The sequence below is a fragment of the Bubalus bubalis genome, chromosome 13 (assembly GCF_019923935.1).
Source record: "Bubalus bubalis isolate 160015118507 breed Murrah chromosome 13, NDDB_SH_1, whole genome shotgun sequence".
Taxonomy (NCBI): Eukaryota; Metazoa; Chordata; class Mammalia; order Artiodactyla; family Bovidae; genus Bubalus; species Bubalus bubalis.
This window is the reverse complement of record NC_059169.1, coordinates 63,864,493-63,878,850: the sequence shown is the minus strand read 5'-3', so window position 1 is coordinate 63,878,850 and position 14,358 is coordinate 63,864,493. Positions and strand designations below refer to the sequence as shown.

Here is a 14,358-nt window from a genome sequence, read left to right as displayed (position 1 = left end):
ATTCTATTTTTTTCTTATTTAGCTCTCATATGATCCCATGAGAACAGGCAGAATGAACATTATTAGGAACCATCCTACAGATATGAAACTGAGGCCCGGAAAGATTAAGACACTTGTTCTGCATCACACAGCTAATAAATGTGTATGTGATTATTTAAAAATACTTGGAATACTGCTGCAAACAGTTACAGCTCCTGAGTTTGCAATTCATATAAAATCTTAAATTAAAAAAAAATGCTTAGCTCTATTAAATGGAGATTTCCAGAAAAGTTATTCTTTAGTATCAACTTTCTTAATAATAGCTTTGAGTCCTTATATATTTGAAATACTATAAAGTTGTTAAAGAAGAGTTGTGGCTGAAAGAAAGCACAGTTTGGAATTATATACCTTGTTTAGAACCAACCTAAATGACCTCTGGAAATACCAAGAAAATACCACAAATCATTATTTTAATAACAAAAAATTCTTAGATGACATATTATGATTTGCACAGCTCCTTGATGGCAATTTGACATTATTTGTACATTAATTTGTGACAGCAAAAGTATCATTCAACTGTCATTTGTGATAAATAACCACATAGGAATCTGTGGATAGGCAGCATTTATGAAAATGCATTTTTTGTTGTTAACATACCAATTAGTGGATCCATTTCAATGGGAAGATGATGGGCTTGGTCCAAGGAGTAACCTGGAGCTCCTCTGAGGCCTAAAGATTAATTAAAAGAGAAAATGACCATAAAGTTCTCAGAATGGAGGAATTTCCTAATAAGCAGTGTTTTATAACAATTATACAAAATATATATTTTCTTAAAAATTATTTGGTAAATTACTGTAAGAATCATTCAGTCACACTATATGTTTTTGAAGACAAATCTTAAAAAAAGCATTACAACAGGGACTGTTGGTTTCCACTTAAGATGGAGAAAGCTGGGAAGAGTGTTGTTATCCTAACAACAGAAAAAGCTGGATAAAATAGAAGACTATCACATTTCTGGAATCCATCAGAGAGCTGAAATCTAAGAAAAGGTTATGTCTACATGTAGAAATGGGTGTAAGCATGGGCTGACCTGGGCCAAGGCAGAGAGGAAGATGGGACTCCCATCCCTTCCAGCTTCTTTCAAAAGAAAACAAGTCAACTGAAGGTATACAACTGAGCCACACCTAAAATCTTAACCTAAAAGCTACTTTCAGAGGATTAATATTTAGAGCTTGACTGAGTTCTTTAGTCATAATTTCTTACATGGGGTAACATATAAAACTTTAGAACAACTCTAAAGAAAACAAAAATCAAATCTTTACAGCTTTCTCTCAGTGCAAAATATTTCTAGAGGCTAAGACTCCTGTGAATAATAAAGTCATATTTGGGTTGGTCTGAAAGTTCATTCAGGTTTTTCTGTAAAGTATTATGGAAAAACCTGAACAAACCTTTTAGCCAACCTCAGATATTTTTAAGAGATGTCTTCTCCATATTTCTGAGTGAATGGAACTCGCTCTACTTCATGTTGAAAGTGTTACCAATAACCATAAAACAGGGGTATTCAGAAATTCTTAGGAGATTAAGCTAAAAGTAATCTGGTTTTCCAGAGTGATGTAGAAGTCAGTAGAATTAAGATTCAGGTGAACTTGGTGTGGCTCAGCCATTCAAACTTAGAGACAGTGGGGATCTTGAGGCTTCTAGGGAGATCATATCAGTAATGAACTGGGCCAACTAAAGCATTTAGTCACATCCACTGCTGTCCTGGCTGGATAAGTATCAATTTGTTGAATTTTCATGACAGAATTATATCACTTCAAGATGTACTGGTTGGAACCTTCAGGAATGAGTTTGGAGAAAACACACATGAAATAGCTGAACAATTTAGATTTTGTCTTCTCTCGGACTCAAAGCTCCACAAAGAGAGGGATGCTATTTGCCTTGTCCACTGCTGCACTCCCAGTGCCCAGGACCACTTGACACAAAGTGGTCATTCAGATATTTCCTAAATGAGTTAATCAAGTGGGAGAAAAAGGATTTGAAACCACCTCGATTCAAACTTGTTTTTGTTTAGTATGGGATAAAATTTGTGTGTGTGTTTTTTTTTTCTTCCCCTTGCAGGAGCAGGGTGGGAGGACCTGAATTATTTGTAGAACTGCTTCAATTCATCAAATACTTATTAGATACTGACCCATTAGCCAAGCATTCTGTGAGCGTCGCTGTGGCTCAGTGGGAAAGAATCTGCCTGTCAATGCAGACACAAGGGTTCGATCCCTGGGTTGGGAAGATCCCCTGGAGGAGGAAATGGTAACCCATTCCAGTGTTCTTGCCTGGGAAATCCCATGGACAGAGGAGCCTGGTGGATTACCATCTATGGGGTCACAAGAGTTGGACATGACCGAGTGACTAAACAATAACAAGCACTGCGTGCGGCACTGTAACACAGCAGCAATGAAGAAGGCAGACGAGTTATTTAGTGAAGTCTGGCAATTATTTATTCTGCTGCTTTCTGTAGCTCATTTGGCACACTCGCTAGCTCTCCACACATTTACCTGAACCACAGCGTTTTAGACCCCGCTAGTAAGTGACTCCCTTAGGCCCACGTACCTACTGTGTTGTGCCATCGGTTCACGGCGAACAGCCTGCTGCAGGTCACCGTCACCACCGCAGGGATGGTCAGGTGGGGGAGCGTGTTGGCCGCCACGTGCGTCACTGGGGAGTTTGACGGAAACTTCAGCACCATGATCACATCCTGCTGCATCTGATCTTTAAACATGAGTGGACTCTGTGGAAGGAAACACTGTTGAATAGAAAGGGAGGAGAGCAAAGAAAACAGAAAGAATAACAGAGTTAGTGACAGCGTGGGGGAGCGTGAGATTCAAACAGGCTAGCATGAGCACACGCAGGCAGCACAGCAGTCGGTGCTCTGGCCTGTGAGGCGGGCACAGCCAAAGGAGCAGGCACTCTGCACAGTTGCTGGGAGAGGACCCCAATTACTAACAACCAGCTGCAATTTAGGTGCTGCCAGACGATGGAAGAGGGCTTCCCTGGTGGCTTGCATGGTAAAGACTCTGCCTGCAATGCAGGAGACCCAGGTTCAATCCCTGGGTCAGGAAGATCCCCTGGAGAAGGACATGGCAACCCACTCCAGTATTCTAGCCTGGAGAATCCCACGGACAGAGGAGCCTGGTGGACTACAGTTCATGGGGTTGCAGAGTCGGACACGACTGAGTGACTAACACGCTTCCAGATGATTTAAGAAGTTAGCTTAGAGCTATGTCCACATGATGCAGTGTAATTTTTCAGTGCGGTTACAACACCACTGTGGTGGAAAGATCAGTCAAGCCAGTTCCTGACAGTGTTTATGTGAAATACGAAGTGAACTGATTCTTTCATTTTTTACCTGGCTGATGTGGGGGCATGGCTACAGTCTAAATAATTAAAATTCCACAGCCTCCCTTGTCCGTGCTCCATGGGCACGTTTCTGCTGTGTCTCTGATGACTGTGGTTTAGGCTCCTTCCCCTGCTCGATGGTGAGCTTCCTGAGAGACAACACTCTCTTTGCTTTTTTAATCTTTGTTTCTCAAACATCTAGTATATGACTTGACAGAAAGGAGACACTATTAGTACTACTAGTAAGTAGTATGGTGGTGGTGGTTTAGTCGCCAAGACATATCTGACTCTTTGCCAACCCATGGAATGTAGTCTGTAAGGCTCCTCTGTCCATGGGATTTCCCAGGCAAGAATACTGGCGTGGGTTGCAAAATACTATACACATTATTACATAAAAGACAGATAAGAATGCTGGAAATAACCACTATTTAGCTTTCATGCATATTTTCTAACTGTTCACTATTTTATATAGACGTATGGGGGTGTGTGTGGGGGTGTGTGTGTGTGTGTGTGTGTGTGTGAATTCTCTGCTACATAAACTTAAAAAGCTGATTTTCTTTATAAACAGTTCCATGTCAATTTAGCCTCTAACAATTTCCCCTAGGAAAGTAATGAGTTCTGATTGGGCATTTCTCCAGGGTAAATATTTTTTACTACATTATTATTAAATAGAGAAAACCAACACGGGGATAAAACTCTTCTGCCAAAGGATTTCATAAAATAAAGTATGAGAGAGATTCTCTTGGACAGTTTGTTAAAATGCTTCCTCTCAGGTCTGCAGGCTCCATGTCTATGCTGCGCCTGGGTGTGGGGCTGGGGACAGCACGCGTGGTGAAAGCCTCTCTGTTTGGTTGCATGTGAGGACCCACCTCAAGTAGCAGAGTTCATTAAACAGTGAAATTGCTCAGCTGAGTTACTGTATAGGAAAATAAATGTTTTCAAACACACACATTTGTTTATGCTTCAGTAGGTGATGGACTACCAACCCTTCGACGGTGTAGAGGATGCCTTGCCTCTGTCCTGCCAATGCTTAGTGTCATGCCTGGCATACAGAGGGGGTCGATTCAAATGTGTAAAGTAGTTGACAGGATAAATGAAAGGTATGAACAATACTTCCATCACACAATAACAACTTGTACATTTGTTTATACATATATTATGGACCATATTCCAGGGCATTTTACTCCAGTATGAGGATATCTGGTCCCTTGACAATTATCTAGAAAAGTTGATGAACTGTAATTCATTCTGCAAATACATTTTTGCCATCAAGCTTTTTTTTTTTCCCCCTCAGTAAAAACTTAGTGGAAAATCACAGTGAAAAAGTAAGTTCTAAAGTAGTTTCTTAGAAAAATTTTTACCTTCAAATTAAATAGAGAAATGTTAACTGCTAAAAACTGAAAAGGGTCGTATTCTTATGAAAATGGATCTTAAAAGATTCAGATTGAAATGAAAAGAATATTACTTCTTCCCTTGCAAACTGAGAATATAAGGCCAGCTAACATTTACTGAGTACCTGTATGCCAGGGGCTGGTCTAAGTGCTACATACAGTACTGAGTCATTGCATTTTCAGGGCTGGTGCGATTTGTTACCCTCAGGCTACACAGGCTGAAATGTAAACAAAGAGCTTAAATACCTCGCCCAATTCATTCATTAGTTCGTGGCAGACATGGTGCTTGACCCAAATCTGGCTCTGAGGTCCTTATTTTTAATCTATTTTCTTGACTGCTGCCATGCAGAGGCTGTATATTATCTTTATATTTCTTTCCTTTTCTTAAAATGAACTACTTCCTCTACCACACTTTGACCCCAAAGATCAAACCAGCTACCTTTAGATTGTGTTTCTTTTATATTTTTCATTCTAATTTATAAGTGTAACCTAATTTTGGTGCCTGTGTATGTCTATAAGCCTGTATGTGTATGAAGGAGTTTATGTATATGAGCCAACTCCTAATAGAGAGGGCGGCGATTTTTGTGAATCCAAAATTGGGCTAGCTGAAGCCGAACTTAAAGGTAAGAACTATACTCCTTTTTCTGTTTCTTTCTAGGTAATCAGTATATCCTGAGGCTGAAGAGTTAAGCCAATACATTGAGAAGCTTTAAAATGCTGCTAAAAAAAGCACTATTTTATTTGAACTCTACTCAGGTACAAAGAAAGACAGAAATGTTCCGCAAGCTGCTACGTCTTACCAGGTGCATGGCAGAGCTCCGAGGCGGATGTGGCTCAATAAGCAACTGAGATGGCGTTTGTCCAAAGTTCTGTATCTGTGCCTCCATGGCCTGCAGGGGAAGGAGAGTGATTGTCACAATCAGTATGCATCAACGAGAGAGGTCAACACACTCTGACAACGCAAAGTGTATCCCAAGTCAGCCATGAAAAAAGTCCAGAAAATTCACCGGGTGCTCTTCTCCCAGGGTGCAGAATCATCCAAGTGTTAGTATTTTGTAGACAAGCTCTGCTTCTCCTTCCAAACATGCTTCCGTTAAGTCACTATTCTTATTTAGAAGCTGGGGTTAAATGTGGAAATGTTATCCTGTGAGTACATGCAAGCAGCTAGAGACCAGAGAACACTCTGAACACTAAATACAACACAAATACCTTAATAAAGTCCTTTGTAAGAAGAAACGTATGGGGATCTCTAATGAAATAAGCTTCTGGAATCTTAATAGGAAAAAAAAAGAATGAAACATAAAGTCCACTAAGGATACAAGATAAAATTCAAATAAGCATGTGTTCTAATCAATTCAGAGAGTAATAAGTAGAAAGAACATTAAGACTTCTGTATAGTCATCAAATACAGCAAAACTTTCACTACAAAAAATTCAGTTTAGTGTGCTATGCTATTCTAAGATATATTCTGAAATATTATTTATAAACTACGAATTCATTCCTCTCAAAAATCTTCTGAGATTTTAGAGAGAACTAACCCAAAGAGGAAATAATTCTTGGGGCATCCTGACCTATGCAATATGTCATTAAAACCTATGCAATATGTCATTAAAACCTATGCAGATGGAAATATTAACGAGACTTTGTTATTTCCAATGAATATTTCTAGATCTCAAACTGTCTGAAGTGTATAATACGCCTTTTTGGTGCATATGTCAAAGAGAAAATCTTAAAAGAGATTTAAGTATTTCTTCTGTACATACGTTTTACAGCCAAAAACTGCAATATATTAAACCAGACTAACAGAAATATTTTTCTGAAATATTTTAAGTATGTAATTTAAGTCAATAAGGAGAAGCACAATATTTACTATAATTATCACTCTGTTACCATGTTAATTTTTCCCCTAAAATTGTGTGCAGTTTGGTGGCACATAAAAGTGAAATACGAAAGTCATTGCTGAATGCTTGGGAGTCAGGTAAGTTGGTAGATGACTCTTGCCACAGCCCTGCCACTAATCGTATCACTATCTTCAATTCTCATTTATAAAGTCTTTAAATTTAACAATCTGTCCTCCTGGACTGCATTTTAAGAAAATGTTTATCAATAAAAGTGTGAATTTTCAAATTTATTAGCAATATTAAACATGAATGCATCATTATCTGCCATATTTTAGCAAGTGCATAAATGGGGCTTTGGCTCTTTATTTGCAGAGGCAACAGGATGAATTATTAAATCTCTTTAAGTACGGTCCAATTTTAATGTATACATTTATTTGCATGGTGTCCACTCACATGAGAACTGTGCTGCCGCTGCTGCTAAGTCGCTTCAGTCGTGTCCGACTCTGTGCGACCCCATGGACTGCAGCCTACCAGGCTCCTCTGTCCATGGGATTTTCCAGGCAAGAGAACTGGAGTGGGGTGCCATTGCCTTCTCCATGAGAACTGTGACTACCAACTAAATTGTGCTAACACAGATACCATCATACTTCCCCATACATACCCCAAAGCAAGATTTATGATTAGAAAGGGGAGAGACTATTTCTGGTTAGGTTCACATTATTAACAATAAATTCTGAGAATTATTTGATGTAAGAAAAAAGTAAAAAGTAAAAAAAAAAAGTAAGAATTGCATTGTTAAAAGCTGCCCTGGTTAGAAAATGTCCAATACCTAGCTTAATGCATCATGAACTAAATATAATGATATCTACTATTACTTGTGTTTTTACTCCTCCAGATAGAGGACCAGGGAGTCGGGAGGGAGACAGAAGTAAAATCAAACACATTTAAATTCCTAGATCAGTGCCCTGCATTTGAGTAGGTAGCTTTTAAATGTTCAAAAAGGAAGTGAATCAATAAACATGCTTTGCTTGACTTTAACTTTTTTCCTGAAGGGGAACTATTAAAATTATATTAGAAAATGTTATGAAACTGACTTTATTTCTAGAAATCGTCTGTACAGTTTGCTTTAGTGGGTCCTGCCACTGATCCTTTTGGATTGAGGCAGAGTACACATGCACATATATATATCTTAAATGCTTCAAATGGCATCAGGGTGAATTTTAAGTTGTACTCAACCTTACCTTTTCAATAAGGCAATCTGTTCCAAACAGTCAACATTTATTTCTTTTAAGACAAAACTGAATTTCTCTTCCCTACAATCTACATCACATGCTTTTCATGACCTAAAGGTTCCTAGTTCAATATTTATCTTTAGCTATCATGTAATCCTGTCCTCCAATAATTTCTTACCCTTTGAGTTTAAATTGATCAGACCTTTCCGATCTTGAAAAAGCATGTTGTCTCTCCTAAGTCTATTAAAATGTTTGAATGGTACGTGAGCACCTACTGATTTTCTTGACTGGCTCCCCCACATTTAGAAAGTAAGCAAAGTCTTCTTTTCACCAAGATGGGAGGTACTACTGCTGAATATCATTATTGGGCAAGTGGAAATCTGTTATATTATTATTTTTATATCATTCTCTCCACTTTCATATGTTCAAAGATTTTGATATTTTTTAAAAAGTGATGCTGAGGAGAAAATAGTTTTCCATGGGCAGGTTAGGCTTTGAACAGAGATACAAATAAAACTAGAGCAGAAAGGGGTGGGGAACTGATTAATTTTTATGGTTTCATTTCTCTGTTACTAGCTCATATTTTTGATTGCCTATTTCATTTCTTTAAACATATTAAATCTTTTAAAAATAAAAAAGGGAGGGAGGTACTTTCTATGGGCACATGCCCAGGGATATACACAGTCCATACTGCAACTTATGAAGCATAAAGATTGAATAGTTGTTCTGATGGAGAAGAAAACACCTCCTTCATGCTAACCTTGGGCAGGGTTTTAAATCCTTGCCAGATGTCCTAAATCATAATCAATGTCCTCCATATTCTCACAGCATATCTTCCCCTTTATCATGGAACTCAACACAGAATTCTTTATGTGTGTCTGTTTGCTCAGCCTGCGACTCTGCAGGTTAAGGCTGTGATTTAGTCCTTCCAAAAATGTCTGAATACAGAAGTGGGGAAATGGTAGGGCATTTGGGCAAAACCAAAAGGTAGCCTGAAAAGAGAAAAGCACAGTAGCGAGGAAAACTTCAGAGCTCTTGATTTTTACAACTCAATACCACAGAAATAACTTAACGAACATCTTTTGAATGTTTACTCTACGCCAAGGAATACAAACTCATACAGCAGACTGTCCCCCAGAAGTTTTCAGCCCATGAGGACATGAGATGAGGACATCAAGGTGCATGTTAGGGAGGATCATGGGTGAGGCAAGCCCAGAGGGCCTGGGAGCCCCGAGGAGTGACAATCAGACTCAGGTGGAGGATGGGGGAGGGAGAGAAGGGCTGTAAGGACAGGGACTTCCAGAAAAAGAACAAGAGCTGAGGTTTGAAGGTTAAGTAGAAATTAGCTGGTCAACATCATAAAAAAGAATTTTTGCTATGTGGACTTTTTTTTTTGCCATGTAATGGAATTTTCCCAAAGACATCAAGTAAAAAACATCCAAACAACTACTTAAAGTTAATTATAACTTGGATTCTTTCTATATTATCAGAAATGGGATCTTAAAAAATTCAACATATTTCTATTTCTCTATATATTGCTCTGCATGGGTCAGAAAGATAATGTTATTCATTAAGATATGTATTTATTTTGCACCTACCATTCTAGAGATCTCTGATACTCAGCAAACAAAACAGATACAGATGACTACTCTTGTGGAGGTTACATTCTAGCCAGGATGTCATAGGGGCTTACGTTCAGCCAGATGTCACATACTAGCATCCCATGGGCTAGATTCAGCTCACAGGCATGGTTTCTATTTGAGTCAACATGTACAGGTCGGGAAATTTCATACAGTAAACTGGGGTTTTTTGGCTTCTCTCATAAGAATCAGAAGCTCCTGCATGACCCCATCATCATTCCTGTGTGGTAACACTCAGCTGGAGCACAGAGACTCCTTTTTAAGGCCCATCACTCATGTGACCCGTGCATAAACTGCCGCCTCGCCCAGCTTCAATAGTTTATCCCCTGCCTGACCACTTGCAGACATGAGCATTTGTGAATCCTTTTAAAATTGAATACCAAAACTTTAGTTTATGTTACAAAAAATCTATTGCATTATGTATATTGTCTATTGCCCTTTTCAGTGAAGAAAGGATAAATTAACATTTTATATGAGAGCACATGAATTGTGTAATATGTATGACACACACAGGTGTTGTACACTTGAAACACCGCAAAAATCAACTATACTTCAATAATAAAAAAAGAAACAGGTATATTCTAAAATTAGAGGGTAAAAAGACTGCTTTTAACACCTTGAGGGAAGTTCTAAGACAGGAATTCTGCAGGGAAAGGCAGAGAAGGAAAGGAAAATGTGAACCGAATTATGCTTACGAGGACAATGTAAGTACCTCTGATTTCCAGATTTCATACACACACATGACACACAACTCAGTTTTACCTGCTTACATGGAATATAAAGCTCCTACTAGGGAAAGTTCCCATGCACACTGTTTCCCTTTTGTCCTCCCTACTTTCTGATTGTTCCTCTTAGTTTTGTTAGGCTCTCTCTGTAAAATACTCCAGGACCCACCTGTCAAATTACAAAATTACCCCTGCCTTCAAGCAGCTCTCCTGTGTGTGCATGCTCACTGCTCAGCCGTGTCCTACTCTTTGCAACCCCCACGGACTGTAGCCCACCAGGCTCCTCTATTCACTGGACTGTCCCCGCAAGAATACTGGCATGGGTTGCTATTTCCTCCTCCAGGGGATCTTCCCCACCCAGGGATCGAGCTCCAGTCTCCCGTGGCTCCTGCAGATTCTCTACTGCTGAGCCACCTGGGAAGCCCCATCCAGCTCTCCCTTTCCCCACTTATTCTCAACGAGCTCTCTCTAGTCTTTCAACTTCCCCACAGGTCAGGGCACAGTGTATGGCGGGTGTCATTGAAGATGCCACGTACCAAGGTGCCCAGTTGGGGGGTAAATGAGTGATAGAATTGACCCCGATTGCCAAAGAAAGGAGCCCTTTTTGTAATTCAACCTCCTGAAGAGGGTGGCTTTTTAAATTTGCATAAAGAGGCCCTACAGTACAGTTCAGTCGCTCAGTCGTGTGCGACTCTTGGTGACCCCATGGACTGCAGCACGCCAGGCCTCCCTGTCTATCACCAACTCCCGGAGTTTACTTAAACTCATGTCCATTGAGTCAGTGATGCCATCCAACCGTCTCATCCTCTGTCGTCCCCTATGTGTTTGCAATAGCTGTGACACAAGCCTTATTCCTCTGACCTGCTGTATCTCTTGCTTAACTGTTTTGTTTTTCCTTCTTGCCTTTCCTCCCAAGAAAGTTCTACCTCCTATATGAACAAAGATACAAATTTGGGATTAGAAAGAAAGAAAAGAAAGTGAAGTCGCTCAGTCGTGTCCGACTCTTTGCAATCCCATGGACTGTAGCCTATCAGGCTCCTCCGTCCATGGAATTTTCCAGGCAAGAGTACTGGAGTGGGGTGCCATTTCCTTCTCCAGGGGATCTTTCTGACCCAGGGAACAAACCCAGGTCTCTTGCATTGCAGGCAGATGATGCTCTACCCTCTGAGCCACCAGGGAAGCCCAAGTTCGGGATTAAATCCTCAGAAAAGAGAGTGAACATGCTGTGGTGCATGTGTGTTGCATGTCTGCCCATTAATACAAAAAACTTCACAACCAAGGTACAAGGAAACGTGGTGACAGTTAAGTCAAAGTTCAGAATGATGTTCAAATTAATGGTAAATTCAAAATAAAAGACAAAAGTTAGGTGAACAAATGTGCTTTCTCCTTCCCTCTGTGTAGTCTGGTTATCTACTTACGCTTTCCCTGGTATGCATCAGATAAACACTTTGATTATTCTCTTTTCCTTAGTGCAGATGAATTTAGCCCAGATATATTTTTCTCTGATGGAATCTTTACAAGTTCCAGTCTTTTTTTGGCAAATGTTAATTTAGCATTGTCTTTCAGATGAAATGCCATCAGGTCTAAGTGCCATGAGAGAGATAGTAGGAGGAAGCTAATAAGGTAGGCTGTCAAATGACCTGTTTTATATCCATTTTCCTTGGTTTGTAAAATCTTTTAAATGGTTTAAAAAAAATCAGCATTTCGTAAAGTACGATAGGCTATGCTATCCATAATGCAAAATATCAGATTATGTTCAAATTACCAATTATCAGCAAATTTCAGAAAATTTAAGAAAAAAAAGTAAAAGCTTGGGAACACAGAAAAAGATTTTCAAAAAATTTACTTAGTGTTGTACTTATCTCAGTATACAGCTCTTATTTAGAATGATTTTATTTTAATGCTTGAGAGTGGATATTCTTTTTTTTCCCTTTGACAGAAAATACAACTTCAACATATAATACAATTAAAAATATATATGTGATTTTTATCACTCGGTTCTACCTCCAATTCTACCAATTCTCTATCGAATAAGAAAAATATGGAATTCTGAAAGCCTGAAATGATAAAAAGAAAGATTACTTATTGGCAGAATGCATTTTAACTGATAAGCCTTTGCTTCTGGTTTATTGTTGCAATAAAACAAGATCATATAAAGCATTACTTTTTAATGCTGGAAAAATAGCAAAATAAATCAAGCAAATAATATCTGCACTTTATTATTTCTTGCCTTATAAACATTTAACTATATAAAAAATTAAAATGCTATTTTATATTAAACTGCTTCTAGTTTTTCACGGAAACTACAAAACAGAAGAACCAAGATGTCTCCTTTGTTTTAACAATCAACTGCAGTAAGGCTAAGCCTATGCGTGCATGCGTGCTTAGTCACAAGTCTTGCAGGACTCTGCAACCCCACGGACTGTAGGCCACCTACACTTGCAAAAGTATTAGAATATTTAAGCAAATATTTGATAACTCAAGCAAAAAAGGACCATATTTGCTTTAACTATCAGACTATGTTAGAAAATATCTGAGGAAGGGGTTCCAATTTGCTCATTTACTTGCCTCAGTGCTTGCTTTTATTTTTTTGGTATAAAGCTGATATATATATATATCAGCAAATTTTTATATACACATATGTGTGTATATATATATTCTTTTGGTATAAAGCTAATACATATATATACACAGATACACACACATACTGGAGATTTCTCTTCCTACTGATTCCTACACTTCCTCCTTGGAATGATAAATTATAAGGATATTACATAATTGACTTAACAAATTAATGTGAAAAACACCACATCCTCTAGATAACAAAGCTCTGTCTGGAACATCTAAAAAAATATATTAGGTCAGTGCCACAGGTGGCAAGCTCACTCAATTTTTCTGCTGAAAAATAAGTCAAATTAGGTAGAAAAATCCATGTATTTTAATGAGAAGGTAGTGGCTGTTCTACCCTGAATGCCTTAAATAAGTTTGCTCCAGAGTGGTGGCTCACTCAGGGCACAGAGAAGTGAACTAGATCGGCATCCTTGCCCCTCAGCATCCCTGGTCCTGGGTTGGCCTCTGATTGGTTGGGACGCAAGATAGAAGGCAAAGCATTTATTGTGCGTCCCTTCATTGTCAGGTCACAGTTTGGCACTGGCTGTGTTGCAGTTCTCTACCTGAGGCCACAGGTTCTACCGGGTGACCAATTCCCAGGGCTACTTCTCCTGCCAGCTTCTGGCAACAAGCTGCCTCCCCTTACACCCTCAAGCCTAGGCCTGGTAACCAGATGTTAACCTCAGGGGGCTTCCCCTTCCCTTATCTACTTTAATTTGCCCCACATTTCTGTAAATAGGACTATTTTTAAACTCTTGATTATCCCTTTAAAATTTGTTAAAACTGTGGTTAAGATTTACCACATAAAATTTCAGTGTAAAATTTGCCATCCTAACAATTTTTAAGTGTACAGTTCAGCAGTGTTAAACACATTCATATTATTGCGTATATTCTCTAGAACTCTTGTTAGCTTGAGAAACTGAAACTCTGTACCCATCAGACAACTGCTCATTTCACCTTCCCCCAGCTCCTGGAAGGGTTTCCCTGATATCAAGGGCTTCCCTGATAGTTCAGTTGGTAAGAATCCACCTGCAATGCAGGAGACCCTGGTTCGATTCCTGGGTCGGGAAGATCCGCTGGAGAAGGGACAAGCTACCCATTCCAGTATTCTTGGGCTTCCCCTGTGGCTCAGTTGGTAAAGAATCCACCTGCAATGCCAGAGACCTGGGTTCGATCCCTGGGTTGGGAACAACTCCTGGAGAAGGGAAAGGCTACCCAGTCCAGTATTCTGGCCTGGAGAATTCCATGGACTGTACAGTCCATGGGGTTGCAAAGAACCAGACAAGACTGAGTGACTTTCACCTCACAGCTGCTGGAAACCACCCTTCTACTTTTCCTCTCTCTGATTTTGACTATTCTAAGCACCTGGAATCAAACAGTAATCTGTCTTGTTGTGACAGGCTTATTTCACTTAGAATAATGTCCTCAAGGTTCATTCCTGTTACAGCATGCCTCAGAATTTCCTTCCTTTTTAAGGCCAAATAATATCCCATTATATCTAAATGGCATACTTTTTTATCTGTTCACCTGCTCATGGACCCTTGGATTGC

At 39.3% G+C, this 14,358-nt stretch overlaps 1 protein-coding gene across 9 annotated transcripts in view; it reads right to left on the bottom strand.

The window, feature by feature from the left end:
• Positions 1 to 14,358, bottom strand: part of NBEA (neurobeachin) — a 656,478-nt gene that overhangs the window by 20,451 nt on the left and 621,669 nt on the right. For 4 of the 9 annotated variants that reach the window (XM_025263201.3, XM_044927360.2, XM_044927358.2 and 1 more), the window contains 4 exons: positions 5,970 to 6,032; positions 5,561 to 5,650; positions 2,584 to 2,776; positions 637 to 708 (listed from right to left, as the gene is read on the bottom strand). In XM_025263201.3, coding sequence (XP_025118986.2) covers positions 637 to 708; positions 2,584 to 2,776; positions 5,561 to 5,650; positions 5,970 to 6,032 — 418 coding nt within the window. The remainder of the gene's footprint in view (positions 1 to 636; positions 709 to 2,583; positions 2,777 to 5,560; positions 5,651 to 5,969; positions 6,033 to 14,358) is intronic. The other 5 variants (XM_025263205.3, XM_044927361.2, XM_025263207.3 and 2 more) reach the window with 3 other exon arrangements.